Source organism: Ambystoma mexicanum, chromosome 13, assembly GCF_040938575.1.
Source record: "Ambystoma mexicanum isolate Mex_15411 chromosome 13, UKY_AmexF1_1, whole genome shotgun sequence".
NCBI classification, from domain to species: domain Eukaryota; kingdom Metazoa; phylum Chordata; class Amphibia; order Caudata; family Ambystomatidae; genus Ambystoma; species Ambystoma mexicanum.
This window is the reverse complement of record NC_090938.1, coordinates 20387528-20406193: the sequence shown is the minus strand read 5'-3', so window position 1 is coordinate 20406193 and position 18666 is coordinate 20387528. Positions and strand designations below refer to the sequence as shown.

The window sequence follows — 18666 nt, the reverse complement described above, 5'->3', positions numbered from 1 at the left end:
CATCAGCGTAGGGAGGGGGGGCTGAAAGAAGGGCAAATGGTTAGTGTGTCTCTTCAGTTGACGTGGCCAGAGCCACACAGGCTTAACGAAGGCCCTGGACTCGCAGGACTCCAGGAAGGAGGGAAAACGCTTAATTATGGAGACAAAAAAGTGTCTCACGGTCACTTCTTTTAGCGTTTTGAGCCTTTACTGCGTGCCGTCTTGTCCCCAATATTCTGTGCCTGTGAGATAAATGGAGCAGCTTATTGTAGGAGCTCTTTGGTGAGTTTTCACTTAAACCTTTGGGACTGTTTTTAATAAAACAGTTGAGGGCTATTTATAGTAATGAGACTATTGTTGATGCTTTTTAGTTTTGGGGTCCCACTTTCACTCTGAACCATTGAAGTGCCCTCCAGTGAAGGTTATTTCTTAATGGCTTCATGGATTAGTGCAGTGATTCTTGCTTTTGGAAATGTGAACAGGTGAGGTTTAGACTTCAGCTGAACCTCAGGTACCAGCAGGAAATTCAGGGGTTCATCAAAGAGTGTAGGATTACTTCTGATCATGAGCTGCAGGATGAAGGATGACTTGGGATGAAGGGTACCATGGGATCATGGACGCTGTGGGATCATGGACGCTGTGGGATAAAGGGTGCCATGGGATCAACATTGCCATTGTATCAAGGGTTCTGTGGACTCAAGGGTGCCATGGGATCAAGGGTACACTGGGATAAAAGTTGACATGGAATCAAGAGATGCCGTGGGATCAAGGGTACCTAGAGATAAAGGTTGCAGTGGGATCAAGGGTGCCATGAGATCATGGATGCTGTGGGATCAAGGGTGCCATGGGATCAACATTGTCATGGGATCAAGGGTGCTGTGGGCTCGAGGGTGCAGTGGAATCGAGGGTGCAGTAGGATGAAGGGGGCTGTGAACTCAAGGGTACCTTGGGATAAATGTTGCTATGGGATCAAAGGATGCCTAGGAATCAAGGTTGCCATGGTATCATGGAAACCGTGGGATCAAGGGTGCCATGGGAACAACAGTGCCATGGTATCAAGGGTGCCATGTGGTCAAGGGTGCTTGGGATCTCAGTGGGGCACATTAGGGTTCCATCTTCCCTATCTCACCTCCAGCAGCTTCCTAAACCTGCTTCAGCGTATGTTTCCCCCTGCCACAGTATATGCTTCAATCAGCTTCAGCATCTAGCGCGGTGCGCGCCTCTTCCTGCCTCAACGCATGCTTCTTCCCATCTCTGTCCACGCCACATAATGCCTCTAACATTGACTGCCTCCCGTTAGCTGTGGCACCCTCCACCACCAATGCAAACCTATCACAGGCTGCATGTGCTTCAAGAGGAAGTTGGGGGTGGTGGGCGCAGGTGTGCTGGTGCATAGCCTCTGCAAAACCAAGTACATGGAGCAATTATTTCTTAGGTCCCATTACTCCAGAAGGTGTCACACAAAGTACAGCAATGAAACACACTCAGGAAGACGCTCTATTTCATGCTTTTTTATTGATGCAGAGAATGTATATGAGCAGACAAGTCATTTTACAACTCTACAGGTGGGGACGTCTCCACACTGTGAAGAGGATAGGGGAGCAGGGTGTGCAAGGAACATTCGGCAGAAGCCAAGGACCTGTGTCCAAAATCGGTACGGATGCCAATCCCACTCTAGGCTGCGGTGGCGAAGCCCACTTGGTTGTTCCCGATGTCGTAGACGGAGTAGTAGGCGCGGAGGAAGACATCGCCCAGGATCCAGAGGGGTTGCCCGTTCTGGGAAGGCAAGTAGGTGGGCATGATGCCAACTGTGCAGTAGCCATTGTTCTGGGGAAACAAAACAAAGAGCTCTGGTTAGAATTGTTTGTAGGGAAACAGATCAATTGGCACATGGATCCACATGCACTGATCAGATCCGTGAGCACATACCCAAACTAAGGTAACACAATAGGGCTCAGAAGAGCTAAAAAAACATGCAGGAACTCTCTACAAGATACTGGGACATACATGAGCTCTGCAAGATACTAGGCCCCCCCGAGAGTCCAGAATAACATAGAAAGACTACACCAGAGCTCTACACGAAGGTTGAGAGAGCGCTATAAACAGAGGCTACTTAACAGTTCTAAAAAACTAGGATTACACCAAAGATCTCCAAATGACATGCCAGTGTTTCAAGAGAGTTCTACAAAATGCTAGAGCTACATAGGAGAGCTCCACAAGGAACTAAGGGTATTGGGCAAAATGCTGGTAAGACAATGGGTCTATACAGGGTACTTATACCAAACTCTAGGGCTATACAAGAGTGCGCTATCAGGGACCAAAGGGTATATGGAAGAACTTGGTAAGACAACAGGCCCTTGTACAAGAAACTAGGGCTATACAAGGCAGCGGGTCTGCGCAAGAGAACACAGCAAATCACTGAGGCTAAGAACGCTATATGAGAGATCCTTGCAAGATATCATAACTGTGCAAAAGATGTCTACACAACGCTAACGCTTCTAGGATAGACCTCCACAGATCATTACGGCTAGAAGGAGGCGTGATTGGGAGCAACACTAAGAGTGGCATCATAGTGAATGTTTGGGTTGGACCTGGGGCAACACTGGGGACCATGTTAGAGGAACACAGGGTGCTGAGCAGTGCAGGTGTACAGTAAGAGAGCCCACTTGGTGCGGGAGAGGAAAGGAAGCGGTATAGCCTGCAGGAAGAACACAGAAGGGACAAGACAGGTGTGGGCAAGAGAGTGACCAAGGTACTGGGTACAGTTATGGTGGGGCATATCTTTACAGAGGAAAGGATGGAGCAAAAGGGATTTTCTAGGCATGTCGGGGTGGCACAGAGCAGTCACCATAAACCCTTCAAGGGGGATGCAGGGAAACAGATGCCTGCGCTCTGGAGAAGATGAAGGTGCGAGGAAAGAGACATTCAAGGGCCAGATGTTTGATCAGAGCCTAGTCTTGGTGCTTAGCCTATGTCCAAGTGGCCGCAGTCTATTCCAGGATCCCATCATTTGGTAGTGGGAGATGACATAAGGACTCGGGTGCCTTGGTTCCATGGCTATGGTCTCGGCTGCTTGACCCCATCCCCCGCCTGAAAGATGAAGATCCCCCACAGGAGGACCTTCTGTTTATGGTGGTAGGTCTACGAGGAGCGGTGTTGATTTGAGGCTACGTGAGGACTGGTTAGAAAGAAACACCATTGAGAGCGTAACAGAAAAAAGGTGGATGCCCACAATAGGTGGGGCTAAACACTACGAGAAGATGAGAAGGCTGTTAAACACAGAAGATACTCAGTGGCGGAGAAGCACCAGAGAGCGAGTATGTAGGAGAACAGCCTGCTCAAAGGGTGGTCTGGCCCTTAACTTCTAAGAAGCGTTGCATTTCCGTGAATAGCCATACCTGGAGAACGTAGGAAGATGGCGGCAGAGGGAACGAGACGCCACTGATGGTAAAACTGAGGGTTGGCATACTCTGGATGTTACTGCAGCTTACGGCATACTGTGGGCGCAAAAGAACAACAATCAGATACAACAAGCCATTAGCACAAGATGAAACGCTGACAGAAGACTCCCCTGCAACTCCCCCCCCCCCCCCCCCCCCCGCTGAGTGGATGGGACAATGTGGTGGGGAATTCAGGGCACCTGAGGATCCCTGCACCCTGGGGGGAATCAGGAAACGATCCCCTCAAACCATGAACACATATGGCGAGTAGAGCGAATCCGTGTCGCTCACGTGGGGAAGTAGGGTTGTGTAAGGTCACAGTGGCCTCGTTATGTACTTGTCCAAGTTGTATTAAGCGTGGTTTGACATTTGGGAACTTGCCTGTCCGTTCTGGTCCTGCTGACCTCCGACGTACTGCATAAGGGAGGCGAAGACCTGCTGGGGGGCAGTGAGAAGAGACGTGCCTGTGTCCACGATAGCCTGGCATCCTTGGCTGCACCAGCCGGTGGCCTGTCCATTGATGGCAAATCTGGGTGCACGGGGGCAAAGTCACAGTTACATAAGGCGATGGATGCAAGTTCCTCTATATGCTGGCCAGGCCTAGGGATAGCAAGCAGATTGCTGGTCAGACACCAGCCAGCCAGTCATGCTCTCTACCACCTCGCTGCAGAAAGGTAGAGAGAATGTCATCCATTATCCAGACACCCCCACCTTGCATGTAAACCCCTTCGCCCAAACATTTAAAGAGAGGTCCCGTCTCCACAAGCATAGCCCTTTTCCAGGAATAGGTCCCGCAGGGTATCAATCTAGGCTTGTCATACAAGGTATCTAGACAAAAGCCTGGAAGGGAACAAGGGGGGAGATTGACAACTCTCTGCTGCCAAGCGGTGCTCTTCTTTTGATGTTGGCTTAAATTAGAAACTTGAGACAGGAAGTAGGGTGTTAATCTAAGAAATGGGGAGACCAGGAGAGGACATAGTACCCAACATGCATCACCCACAGAGGGACATTTCAGTGAGTGACAGCGCCCTCTTGTGGACATGTGAAAAAGGATGCTGGCCATTGTAAAACAGAAGCTCCTATATAGAGAGGGACTGACACAGGAAAGCATTGCCCATCTGCAGGCCCTCTTGAGAGAAATTTCCAAAACAGGGGCGACCAAATCAGATGCGCTTTGGCATCTCGGGAACCTCGTGGAGAAGACAGGGTGGCCAGTTTTCGAGGTCTATCCTGAGATCCACCCAGTGCAGTGGCTCTCAGGATCCTGAGATCCAACAGTGCAGTGGCTCTCAGGATCCTGACATCCACCAGTGCAGTGGCTCTCAAGGTCCTGTGATCCACCAGTGCAGTGGCTCTCAGGGTCCTGTGATCCACCAGTGCAGTGGCTCTCAGGATCCTGAGATCCACCAGTGCAGTGGCTCTCAAGGTTCTGTGATCCACCAGTGCAGTGGTTCTCAGGGTCCTGTGATCCACCAGTGCAGTGGCTCTCAGGATCCTGAGATCCACCAGTGCAGTGGCTCTCAAGGTCCTGTGATCCACCAGTGCAGTGTCTCTCAGGATCCTGAGATCCAACAGTGCATTGGCTCTCAGGATCCTGAGATCCACCCAGTGCAGTGGCTCTCAGGATCCTGATATCCACCAGTGCAGTGGCTCTCAGGGTCCTGTGATCCACCAGTGCAGTGGCTCTCAGGATCCTGAGATCCACCCAGTGCAGTGGCTCTCAGGATCTTGAGATCCACCAGCGCAGTGGCTCTCACGGTCCTGTGATCCACCAGTGCAGTGGCTCTCAGGATCCTGAGATCCACCCAGTGCAGTGGCTCTCAGGATCCAGTGGTCTTGGTGATCAACCCTTTGGGAAAACACCTAGTTGGGGTGTTTTCTGAACCAGAAGCAGTGACAGTATCTCCCGATGAAAGCATAAAAACCTGATGATGCAAAGTGCCACCAAATGTCTTGTAAGGAGAAGGCGGGGCGGAACAGAATTAAAAGGGATGCCTTTGTAGGGAAACTCAGAAGAGCTTTTGGGTTTTACAGAATGGGGGATGGTCTCTAGAGCAACAAGACTATGAGAGACAGCAACTTGCAGCGACGGCTACATCTTACAAATGGGGGATCCTCAGAAATCAAACACGCCCCTTGCAGTGTGTCCAATAAAGCAAGCACCTAAAACATGCTACTGACCAGCTGGTGCCTAGAAAAACACCACAAAGCCTTCTGGCAGCCTTCTTAACCAGGTCTCTCAATACACAGCTTGTGACTTCCCCCAACCCCACTCCCTGCCGCCACCAGTTGGAGTTCAGTGGTGTAACCAGCACATATCCGGGGAAGTGGTCAAGTAGGACAACCATTCTTTCATCCCACTGCGCCACCCAGAAGGTGGTCAAATGGGGCAATGAAGTACAGCATGGTGTAAAAGCATTGATTGCACTGGCACCTACCCTTGGATGCCGATTTGCCAGTACTCTTGCTGAGTGACCGGGGTCCAGTAGATCTGGCCGGAGTAGTAGTTAGAATCCACTCCTCCGAACACAACTTCGCCTCCAGACTGGGAGCTCGGTTGGCTGATGAGTTACAAACATAGAGATTTACATACATATCAGACCTGAAATTCCAATCTGTCGAATGTGCAAGCATGTTATTATTAACATAGAACTGTGAAATATGAGGAACAGGTGGATAACGGCAATTGCACCCTCCCTCACCACCCCCGCGCATCCCACCACACAGCGCTTCTTCAGAGACTACCTAGGGTAGAAGTAGAATGAGCGCTCTATCTCCTGGGGAAGCCATGATGATCAACCATGTTTTTGGTTCAAGGTAGAACATTCCAGTTGCAGACCAAAAGCTTTGAAAGTGATGGCGGCTGAGCTTAACCACGCCACCTAGATGGTCGCCACATCTGGGTACAGCGTGTGGCATAGGCCACCGTGCATTCAGGGTCTATGAGAGGCCTGAGAAACCACCATCTGGTGGTATGACTATGCCTTGGGTGAGGTTCATGAAAACCAGGGTTTGAGAAGCATGGAGCACACACACACACGCACACCTCGATGGTGGAACTAGCAACAGTTTTTGTTCCAGGTGGCAAGAAGTGGGCCTGGCACGCCATAGATGGAGACGCTGACAGAAACCCGGATATGAAACCTTTTGCTCGTAGAGGCCTCATTTTGGAGAAGTGTCCAATCTGAATGCAGAACACAGGGGATTAATGGCAAATGACTAATGGTGTCAAGAAGGCAACGCTCAGAGTGAACCAAAGAGACCCCTCACAGCCAATCCCCAGAGATATTTTCTGCCACACTTGTGTTCTGGCCAGGAAATGTAGCAGTGAAGTTCAGGGCTGGTCTAAAAGTGCTGGAGAGGTTTATTGGAGGAATTGAAACTGACAAAGAGGCTGGTTTGATGAAACCCACTTTTAAAGGCTGTGGTCTGCAACAAAGACAACTGGCAATTCTTAGAAGCCCACTGAGCCCTGGAGATAGGACCGGGTTGCCTATTGGTTGTAAAGGCCGAGGGTCTAGAGACTGCATTTTGTGTTTGGGCTTATAGTGTCAGGCAAGTAAGAAAGCAGCCTTACCCACTCAGGTAGAACCCAAAGACTGGTTGTGATAGGAGGTTCTGCTGCATCAGCCCCTGCAGGACGGTGGTCGCCCCTTCCACGGAGATGGCAGGGTAGGCCAGACCCAAGATCCCGTCAAACTGGGCGTAGACAAAGTTTGAGCCAGGCTCGTTCACGCTCAGGCCAAACTCCTGCTGGGTGATGGCAACGCCCTGAATCTGCAAGAGCGGGTCAACAAAAAGAAGTCAAAGACTGTTTGGAGAGCAAGTGGTCATCAAAACTGATACCCAGGTGGCCCATGCTAGTCCCGGGCAGGGCTGGTAGCCTCCATTTAATGTTCTCTTGCTTTCAGGCAGCACAAGACGGGCTTTCTGTGATTCGATTTGTGGGCTACCATACAATGAAGTCATCACAACCTATCGGACTAACAAGAACCTCCCCAAAAATCTTTAAACGCAGCCCCCAGTGGCTCTCCCCCCCTTTCCTGGACAATTTAGTGCAGTGAACTGTGCAAAACACAAATGTGTTCATAGGCTTACATACGTAGGTTTAATTAGTTGCATTTCCCCTTTCAATAGAGATGGTTACGGATATGCCCGCGTCCACCTTGGCCCTGGCATGCGGCTAGCGAAGGCACGTACCATCACAGTGTCGTAGCCCAAGATGCCCGTCAGGCTACCAGTCCCATACTGCAGGGAGAACTGCTGGTTGTTGCTGGTGTAGGTGGATGACTGGCTGGGGTTGAATAGTGGATGGTTGGCTGTGACAGATAATAGACAACAGTTAATGTTTTATTTCAGGGCACAGATAAACACTGTCCTGCTCCAACCAGCAGAGATCTACCCACACCGCCCTTCATGGCTGATGTCATGAAAAACAGTGGTATTTCAAAATAGTAATCGACGCACCACGTACAGAGGAATTGACCTCAGGTAAAGGCTGCCAGCCCCTTTCAACCTGTCCATTTCCCCCACAAGCATCAGCACGTGGCCGCTAGCATTCCCTGATGAAGCCGGTAAGCCTCCTGATCCACGGTCACCTCCCACCCCTGAAGCCCCCATACAGTAATTCAGTCTTATGGGGACCTTGTCCAGACTGATGGCAAATGCTGACCCCTGAAGCCTCCTGATCTAGTCTTATGATGGACTAGTGGGGTTAAAGCACTTGCCCTTTAACCCCACTAGTCCAGTCCTATGGAGACCACACCCCTCCGGTTTCACACTGTGACTGCTAGTACTAGCAGTCTATCTAGAAGAATGCAGCCTATTGTGCAGAGTATATTCCCTGTAATATGTTCTACCTCTCTCATATCCCCCCTCTTTCCTCCAATCTACACATATGGGGCATTCTTGAGATTGGCCCACCACCGCTGGTGTCTATCACTTCCTGGAGCAGTAGATCCAGGCATTCCTCCAAGACTTACAGTTTTGGGTTGGAATGGCCCACCATACCTTAAGCATGTTCAGCACCAGCCCTCGGCTGGTCTGGAGTTCAGTGGCTGTGCACACACAAGACTACCTTACGTTAGATGATCATGTTGTCAGCCAGTGCTAAGGTGTTCCCACTCCCCAGATCTGGAGGCTTCTCAGTCATGCAAATGTCTATTTAATGTAGTGGTGGCCATTTTCCGTTGGGGCACTGTGTGTGACTTTCACAGCAGGCTTTGCACTGGAAGTATGCGGCGGCCATGTTCCTATGGGACACTGGGTGGGATACTCACTGCAGGCAGGGCTATGTCAGCACATGCAAGCCATGTTCCCTTGGGACACTCACTGTAGGCCAGGCTCTAGCAGTACATGGAGGCTATATTCCCATTGGGCACTGGGTGGGATACTCACTGCAGGCAGGGCTATGTTAGCACATGGAAGCCATGTTCCCTTGGGACACTCACTGTAGGCCAGGCTCTAGCAGTACATGGAGGCTGTATTCCCATTGGGCACTGGGTGGGATACTCTGCAGGCAGGGCTATGTTAGCACATGGAAGCCTTGTTCCCTTGGGACACTCACTGTAGGCCAGGCTCTAGCAGTACATGGAGGCTGTATTCCCATTGGACACTGGGTGGGATACTCACTGCAGGCAGGGCTATGTCAGCACATGGAAGCCATGTTCCCTTGGGACACTCACTGTAGGCCAGGCTCTAGCAGTACATGGATGCTGTATTCCAATTGGACACAGGGTGAAATACTCACTGCAGGCCTGGCTCTGGCAGTAGGTGGAGGCCACCCAGAGGTTGGAGGAGCCGGTGTCGAAGAGCACCAGGAAGTTCTGAGCAGGAGTGCCAATGCTGATCTCGCCATAATATGACATCTGTGAAGGAGAATGAGAGCATGCGGTTGCTTACAAGACCATTCTATTTCATCTCAGAATCCAGGGCCTTTCACATGCACTTGGAAAACAGAGGAGGCCAGGGGGAGAATCCGGGACACTCATGCAGCCGCCTGGCGCCCGCTGTGTCCTCATACAGGGAATATTTAATTCCTGCTCTTCCTGTTGAAGTAACTGGGTTACGCGCTAAGAAATAAACCAGGGATGGGGACAGTCAGACGCGCATTCCTCGCGTGATCCAGGACACAAGGAGAGATTGGTATTAACTGTATCTTTTAGGGAAAAGAAGATTGGTGGAAATTTGGAGGGTATGGCAGTGAAGAAAAGCAGGGGGTTAATGAGCCAACAGAAGCCCTAAAGCCCCGGACAGAGTGATGGTAGCATGTACGAGTAACCAATCATCAAGAGAAGAAGAACCACCAATGGACGCAATGAAGCCCATGAACATACCCACAGCGGATTCAAAAGGGACACGCTGCAACATAGGTGTGACAACCTGTACGGCTATGTGTATTCGGTTCTGGCACTCAGAGGGCCTTGAGAGCCGAGGGAGGATTCCAACCTCTAAGACTTCCTCAAGCCCCACTAAGAGCCCCCTATCTTCTGAAAGCTGGGCCAGTGAGCATCATTTCTTCAACGCCTAGCTCTGAGGCTTCTAGACGCCAGATGTCCGACAAGCAACTGCGAGTGGCAATATGGCCAACACCTGCTGTAGGACAACGAATGCAACTGATCATTCTATCTACTAACTAAACGGGTTCTTTTCAATCTTCTCTAAAAGTGTCTACGCTCCGGTGTCAGTCTTCAAACGTAGGTCTCAGCCTCAACTCTACTGAGCCTTTCAGGATTGCAGCCTTTGTGAAAGATGGCAAACATTCACAATGGGCCCATCTCTCATCTTCATCGTAAAGTGCAGAATCTCCAACACACTGTCGTCTGACACAAGAGATGCTGGAGACAAGTGGAGGCAAGTAGAAGGAGAAGAAGAGAAGAAGTTGGCGGGAGGGTTTGAGGGCAGAAAGAAGGATAAAGAGCAGGCGGTGTTACTCACATCATTGTAGTTGGCCAAAGGTTCGTAGGCAACAGCAAAGTTATTCAGCCCATACTTGGTTCCTGGGTCCACGTAAGGGGACCTCAGCCCATGCTCAGCCCTGGTCTCCCTTATGGACTTGAACCTCTTCAAAGGGACCCTGCAAGCAAGTCAAAACCAAATATATGAGTGAATGTGGAAGGCAAGACCCTCACCCCAATAAGACACTTTTCTCCAAGCAGGTGTTGAACAGAAGATCACCACCCAGGAGGACATACATGTGTGTGTGTACACTTAGAACTGTCAACTGCTTTGTTACAATTTTAAATACTGGTGGTTTCTGATGCCATAGACCCAGAATATGAGATTGCTGATGGAAGCATTCCTGGTCTATGACATTCCAACCAGTCAGAGAAATCAATGAGATGAGTTGAAATGCGCAGTGGCCAGTGGTATGCGATGTCAAAAATGGAGAACAATTAATTATCAAAGAGAGGGTGTGCTTTCTATGATATTACAAGCATTCAGTGTAACACAGAGAGACCCAGAAACAGCTCCAATCCAAACCCACCCAAGTCTGATATCCGCTCCTTGCTGTCTATTGACTTCAGAAGGGGTTCATTTAGGTTCAATTGTGCTGTCATTAAAAAATGATAATTTAACATCAACACCAAGACGAAGAAGTAACCCAACCAATGGCATTTTTTGCCATTGGGCACACAGATCATTTGCAACTAGTATTTAAAGTCATGTCTTATGTGAATTTGGAATCGCAGAGATTGACGGGAAGAGTGGATAAGTGGCACCCTGAGAGCGTGCCCGATGAACAGCTCTTCATTTTCGGTTCTTCCTCCAAGGATCATATCAATTTCATCAATTGGATCTTTCTGTTAAACATCATTTTTTGAATTAAGGAATACGTGTGGAGATGTTTTTCAGGCTATTGTTTTTATGGAATTTAACTTTCACAACCAATCTTCCATGTATTGAAGGTACTTGATTTCCAACAATATCAATAAGAGGGCACATCGACGCCAAAGTGCCCAGCATATGATACAATCTACAAATCTCCCAAATGGCAATACTTAGCAAATTTAATAGATCCGTAGCAATGCTCTGATTGAGTATTGCCAAACTGCTTTCCACCCAATGCAAGTTCCCAGTGGCAATGAAATGCTGTCACTCTTACAAAATATGTACCATTTTTTAAAATAATTTTCAGTGTGATTTATTATTCTTTTCAAGACGTATCGGGGGAAAGCCTGGAATTCGAATTTCTCTTAAATGCATGTTTATTAACTTTTGTTTTAATATGGGGTTTTTGCGATTAGGTAACCAAAACTAAACACCTTGTTTCACATCTTTTTCAACAACAAAAAATCAAGAATTTATTGTAAATTATTTTTTATATCATAGATATACATCAAGTATCCCACTAAAGTTCACAATATTGATGTCCTTTAAACCTTTTAATAATGTAATTATTAATGTCCTCTTAAAATTCTCAACATTGCAATGTTATTAGCCTCTTACCATCTACACGTGTTTCCCGACTCTTGGTAGCTCATCAGCGGGAATATTTGTCCAAATTTGAATGAAGACGGCTGCTTAGTAAATATACATCGTAAAAACTATTTCTTAAATTAACGATCAAAAGATATTGTTCAGTAAATAAAAATGGCACTGACTTACTGAAACGTACACTTACGAACCAATATTATTTGATCGTTAACCACACTGAAAAGAGGATAAGAGGATACAAAGAACTTGGTGTTGAGAACATAACAAGGATACGCAAATTATATTTATAATGTAAAAAAGGACTTACAACAATAAATCATAGATTTTTTAAAAATATTGAGCCCCTCGGACTCAACCTTGGTGAGATTGTCATGATGTCCCTTTGCTGTACCAAATAGAGTGACCACAACCTGCATATGCTTATTACAGTGGGTTCTAAGGACACCCCACTGAAACCCACTCATGGCCTGGTGCTGGGGCTGGCGTCTATAAAAGGGTGCGACACTCACTGCAGGCAGGGCTCTGGCAGTATGTGGAAGCCATGTCCTGATGAGACGGACTCAGGTTCTGAGAGTGAGGCCAATTTCAAATGCTTCATTTCCTACTCACTGTGACACTCACAGACCAAAGAGTGTTTCAGCACAAAACCTCAGTTCTCTATTGCATCCCTGGGTCAGTAATTGCTTGCCCTTTAAGAAACTATTAAGATCACAGTTCAACTGTGTGGGCGATGAGGTGTTCTGGTCCATCATACCTTGGTAAACAGACTGAACCGCCAGCAGGTGCAGGCTCTCAGTCATTTCCCATTGCGCCTGGCCTGAAGTGGAGAAGTTACTGAAGGCCAGGTCACATCTACAGAGATGGCCAGTGGAGATGGTGCGGTCTTGCATGGGCAAGGGATAGGCATTCTCACCTGATAAGCCCCTCTGAGAGCTGGAGGCACACCAGCGCAAGAATTAGGAACTTCATGGCTGCTCAGATTCTCGGCGTCCGAGTGTTCAATGCTGCACCCTGTCCTATGGTCTGGTGTGCCAATGGCCGATCTATATAGCCTGGAGAATCTGGAAGCCATCCAGCTGCTGGCTTGGGGAGAGTAACCCTCTGCCAAAGCACACAATTTACAAACAACTATTTATCTGTAAGTTTGTAGCTGGCGAGATATACATGTCAGCAAACTGTTCAATGCCCCTATCTGTGAAAGGCTTCAGATCCTGGCACAGACCTGTGACTTGTAGGTCAGTGTGCGGTGGTGTTTCTGGAGGACAAAAGGACAAGCTAGACGGGAGACATTGAACATTAATTGGGTGCAGTGTCAACAGCATGCAGTGGAATAGGACGTGAGAAAGACTATCAGCCGAGGACACAGGAGAAGTAAAGAAGGGAGGGAGGGAGGGAGGGAGATAGTCCCATGAGTACCATTAAGGTGAGTAATAATAAACACCTGTTATCTGTAAACAGGGCCAAGATGCCCCTCTGGGGGTGAACGTGCACTCTACAAATAAACCTATTATGTTATGTTATAGTCAACAGAGGAAGGTGCAATCCTAAGAGGAAGACATAAAAGGATAGGCTACAGTCCAGAGAGTAACAGATATGGAAGGATGGCATATAGAGCTATTGTAATGAAAGAGATGTCACAAATTATGTGGGAGGAACTAAAGGTCTGATGTAGAGGTCCACAGGGATTGAACTGAAGGTCTGTGGATGAGGTGGAGGTCCTAAAGGTCCAACTAGAGATCAGAGACTGGTGCACAGGCCACAGGGGTTGGACTGGAGGTCTGAGGATGATGTAGAGACTCTAAGAGTCCAACCAGAGATCAGAGGTTGATTTCAAGGTCCACAAGGGTTGAACCGACGGTCTGAGGATGATGTAGCGACCGTAAGGGTCCAACTACAGATCAGAGGCTGATGTAGAGGTCCACAGGGGTTGAACTGAAGGCCTGAGGATGATGTAAAGACCCTAAGGGTTCAACTAGAGACCAGGGGCTACTGTAGAGACCCTAAGGGTTTGAACAGGAGGTCTGAGGATGATGTAGAGACCTGAAAGGTCCAACTAGAGATCAGAGGCTGATGTAGAGGTCCACATGGGGTTGAACTGGAGGTCTGAGGGGTCTGAGGATGAGGTGGAGGTCCTAAAGGTCCAACTAGAGATCAGAGGCTGTTGTACAGGTCCACAGGCTTTGAATTGGCGGTCTGAGGATGATGTAGAGACCATAAGGGTCCAGCTAGAGATCAGAGGATGATGTAGAGGTCCACAGGGGTTGGACTGGAGGTCTGAGGATGATGTAGGTGCCTGAAGGGTCCAACTAGAGATCAGAGACTGATGTAGATGTCCACAGGGGCTGAACTGGAGGTCTGAGGAGGTAGAGACCTGAAAGGTCCACCTACTGATCAGAGGCTGATGTCGAGGTCCACGTGGGTTGAACTGGAGATCTTAGGATGCTGTAAAGACCTGAAGGGTCCATCTAGAGATCGGAGGCTGATATAGAGGTCCACAGGGGTTGAACTGGAGGTCTCAGGATGATGTAGAGGCCTGAAGGGTCCACCTAGAGATCAGAGACTGATGTAGATGTCCACAGGGGTTGAACTGGAGGTCTGAGGAGGTAGAGAACCAAAAGGTCCACCTACTGATCAGAGGATGATGTAGAGGTCCACAGGGGTTGAACTGGAGGTTTGAGGATGATGTAGAGGCCTGAAGGGTACACCTAGAGATCAGAGACTGCTGTAGAGGTCCACAGGGGTTGAACCGGAGGCCTGAGGATGAAGTGGAAGATTGGGAGCACAGGAACAGTGATCAGAGGGAGATGTCTATAGCCAAGGGTGAAAACAGAGATCAGTTGGTGATGTAGGGAGTTATAGGGAAGGACGAAAGACTGGATGATGTAGAGAGCTATGCGGGAGGATCATGAGATGGAAGATGAACCAGAGAGCTATGGGAAGAAATAGTTATGGGAAGAAATAGCGATCAGGGGACAATAAATGGGAACAGATTGGCCATGAAGCAGGGCCTTCAGGGTGACATTTCCATGATTTTGGGAAGCCATCTGGCACTGTGCTATGACCATTGAGGTCAAATAAGGACTCTGGGACCTCTCAGAATGAAGCATAACCATTTGTCCTCTTGACTGGAATAATAATAATGGATGACACTGATCTTGACCCAGTGACCGAACATGGCATTTGAACCCCCAGCAGGAATGCAAGCTTTCATTATTATGGTATTTATTGAGGCAGACCTAGCTTTGAGAAGGAACACAGCACTTTACAGAGGTGAACAACAGAACAGATGCATAATGGAGCACTTTTCAGAAATAACAACAGAACAGATGTACAGCGGGGAGTAGGATACAGAGGGGCACAAAGGAGTGGTACAGCTTCTTCCTTTCAAGCTTTCACTTGGCAGTGAAATGGTCTGTTCTGGCTTTTTCCACCTGGGTTGCGGTGCCATGCGGAGAGCAGCAGCTTCTATTTTCCGAATAACATTCTAATCGGCTTCTTATCCGATATGTCCCAAACACAAACTTCAAGGTCCCTTGCATGTCTGGCTGTGCCCTTGAGAGGCTCAGCTTTCAATCTTTTGCACTGCTTCATCCCGCACCTCTTTTAATTCAGACTTAAAAGGCAGGAACCTCACCATCGACCCACAGTATATATCAATAATCACCCGATCAGCCAATAGGTTATTGTGGTTTGTAAAGAGACATAAAGCCACACTGAGAGGAAGATAAACCAACTTGTGAAATACATCCTGCTGCATCACCTTAACCTCTCTAGTCTAGTTCAGGAGACCCTTTGACTTCATTCATGTCTTTGTCCAAGAGCGCAAGGTCCGGAGAAGGTCTCAAAAGTGTGGAACATTGAATCCAGCAGAAAAGGGTTAGCGTCTATTGAGCACAGCTGGGCAACAAGGCATCTCAGAACCGTCCCTAATCCTTTTCAGAGAAGACCCAAGAATTCATCTCTTTAAGAAGTACCCAATGAGTAAGACCAATTCCATGAGGCCTCCATAGGACTGTCAAAGTAAACTAAACCTAAGACTGCAGGCACCCAGAATCCATCCCGCTGCCTCCCCACCCTCACCCCCTTTCTACAGCTGTGCTGAGATTTGAGTGCCTGTCTCATAGGTCCCTGGGAAATATCACAAGAAAGACCCCCACCTTTGTTACCTCATTCATGATCCTAGAAGCTGCGGTGCCTTACACCGTCAGATGCTTTGGTTAAAGACCCCCCTGTGTTACTGGGTAATCTATGGCTCAATCACTTGGATCAGGTGCCCTTGTGCCCACCTGCCAACCCCTATCTTCTCCTATACACACAGGAGCCTATTAAACTGATGCTGCTTCCAAGATTCTCTTTAAACCAACTACATGGGCTGCCTTCAAATCAAACAACAGGTTAGATTGTCCCAATCCAGAAACTGTATGTATTGGAGCACATTTATAAGTGTGACGGCAAAACCTTTTACGTCACCAATCCACTGAAGAACCGTCAGACCAGCAGCAGCTCAGAGAAGGCTATGTTTCTGCCTATAATGAATTTGGTGAAAGCAACGTTCTGTACATCTCCGGAAACAACGCCAATCCACGAATTGCACTGCTATCACGTCCACGGAAAACTAGTGCTGCCCTGTTGCAAAAGCAGCCTATCAGTGTACACTGGCCACTATGCCATCAAATGTTCAGAAATTCCACCAGAATTGACCGCCACAATGGATCTAATGGAAATTGGATCAAAGACAATGGATAATGTGCCTGCCCACCCACCAGAACAAGATGAACATAGTTGAAGCTCATCAAGCGTTAGTGGCTATTGTGAGAAAGCAGAAGGTGTCTCATCCACTAGTACCCGGGGATCTGTAATCCAGGCAGCAAGAACACGGCCATCACTTTTGGATCCAGTTCCTGGGGGTGGACCAGTGCATGAGGATCGCCTGGGTTAGAGGTCTTCAGGGAGTGGGAGACCGGATGCGAGATGCAGTATCCCCTTCCCTGTAACACCTTTACCCCATTCTATCAGATAGGATACGTAGGAACTCTCCCCCCTTTTCCTACACAAACACTTTCACATGGACAGCCAGCTCTGGGAGAAAACAGACTAACTGCCGAGCAGTATACCTGACATGTCCCAATACAATGGTCAGGCGAGGTCAGGCAATTACTGGCCATCACTCAAAACTGACTTCCATTAAGCTTCCCACACGGATAGAAGGCTGAGCACAAAGGCGCACTCTGAGCGAAGCAAATCGCACGAGGAAACAGCAGTTTCGAGACGGCAGCTGAACAAGAGAAGAAAGACGGCAAACCAGGAGGGGATCGCAAGGAGGGAAGATCCCTTGACCTTTCCAATAGAAAACCGTTATTTTCAAGAACCCTTGAGATTGCAAAGCGTAAGATCAGGAAGCCAGGCTGAAGAATCCTGTATTGTGTGTCATTGTGTGTCGAAGATACCCGGGGCTCTCCTCTGTCACTAATCAAGGCGGGAAGGAGCAGCGGCGGCTGTGGTACCATCCTTGGTTCCAAGAAAAAGACAGCGCCAGTGAAATCAACACAGCCGGTGAGTTGGGTAGACCGATACAAGACCAGTCTGTGTTGAAGCCAAGGTTGCAAGCAGCAGCATTGTAGCGCGAGTGCTGGAATGAACATTGTTAAAACGCATATGATAAAAGACGCAAGTAAAGTTGAACTGCTGATGAGTGTTTGAACTTTGAAGAGATGAGTGGTACGGCACCGCGTGGGTGCTCAAATGAAGGTCTCTGCAAGGTAGCCAGCTGAGAAGTACAGAAGTGAAAGTTAAAGGGTTACATTAAGAAGAGAATCGAGCATTGTAAATCGAAGTGGTCATGTGATGGGTCAAGCCAAAATCCTGTGCACAGTCAAAAGTCTTCAATTTTGATACAGTAAATAAAGTTTAGAAAAAGAGATACATTTGGTCTGAGCCCAGCAGAGGGAGACCAATTGAAGGTTTTGTGTTAAAGTGGATCTGAGCCCGACAGAGGGTGAGCTGGGGTGACTAGTAAATCATCTGTGAAATTGTGCATGTGAAAATCCTGATAAAGAAGGAACGTTCATATTTGTTTGTCACATAAGACCGTCTGAAATAAGAGACTTTGAATGGCAAAGAGACTTTGGCAAGAAGGCCCTGATACTGAGATTCTGAACTGAATCCACATGCTGGAAAAGGCAGAGTATGTGCTAAGCTTGAGTGTACCGCCTTGTCCCAAGCTGACAACATGGGGAAGGGAAGCTAATGGCTCAGCTACCCTAACATATCATTTCTCGAACACTTTTCTTTTGCATAACATTGTTTCTCACACTATTTGTTGTTAGAAGTAAGGATTGGCAACAGGTTTTTTAGTATAGGCCCTTTTATTTTGACCAGACTCTACTAGGACTGTGTTATTATTATTTGAAGGTCTTTGCTTGCTCCCACATCTTTAGATTTAGGATTAGATAGGCATTTTTTAAACCAAATTGAAGTTCAATAAATACCCTTGAACTGTGATCAATTGTGTCCGTCTTCACTGTTTGACACCATGCTTTCCTTACATTATACACCAACACAGCTATAGTCCACAGTGTGCAAGGTGTAAGGAAGGTGTGGTATCAACAGTAAGACAGACACAAGTGACCACCGTTCAAGGGTGTTTATTGAACTTTCACAAGGGTGTGATAAAGGCCTATCTAAACCTAAATCTACAGATGGGAGCAAGCTATGACCATCAAATAATAATAATACAGTCCTTGTGGAGTCTTGTCAAAATAAAAGGGCCTATACTAAAAAACCAAATTGCCAATCGTTACTGCTAATTTAC

The 18666-nt window shown here is 48.0% G+C and overlaps 1 protein-coding gene across 3 annotated transcripts in view; it reads right to left on the bottom strand.

Moving 5' to 3' along the window:
- Positions 1-1477: 1477 nt before the first annotated feature.
- The window catches only part of LOC138520749 (gastricsin-like), a 112332-nt gene continuing 95143 nt past the window's right edge, over positions 1478-18666 (bottom strand). For 2 of the 3 annotated variants that reach the window (XM_069633033.1, XM_069633032.1), the window contains exons 2-9: positions 10356-10494; positions 9169-9286; positions 7620-7738; positions 6997-7196; positions 5858-5980; positions 3801-3948; positions 3378-3476; positions 1478-1806 (exon numbers count right to left, since the gene is read on the bottom strand). In XM_069633033.1, coding sequence (XP_069489134.1) covers positions 1654-1806; positions 3378-3476; positions 3801-3948; positions 5858-5980; positions 6997-7196; positions 7620-7738; positions 9169-9286 — 960 coding nt within the window. In that variant the 5' untranslated portion in view covers positions 10356-10494 and the 3' untranslated portion in view covers positions 1478-1653. Of the gene's footprint in view, positions 1807-3377; positions 3477-3800; positions 3949-5857; positions 5981-6996; positions 7197-7619; positions 7739-9168; positions 9287-10355; positions 10495-12022; positions 12026-12768; positions 13151-18666 lie in introns of those variants that run through there. The other variant, XM_069633034.1, reaches the window with a different exon arrangement.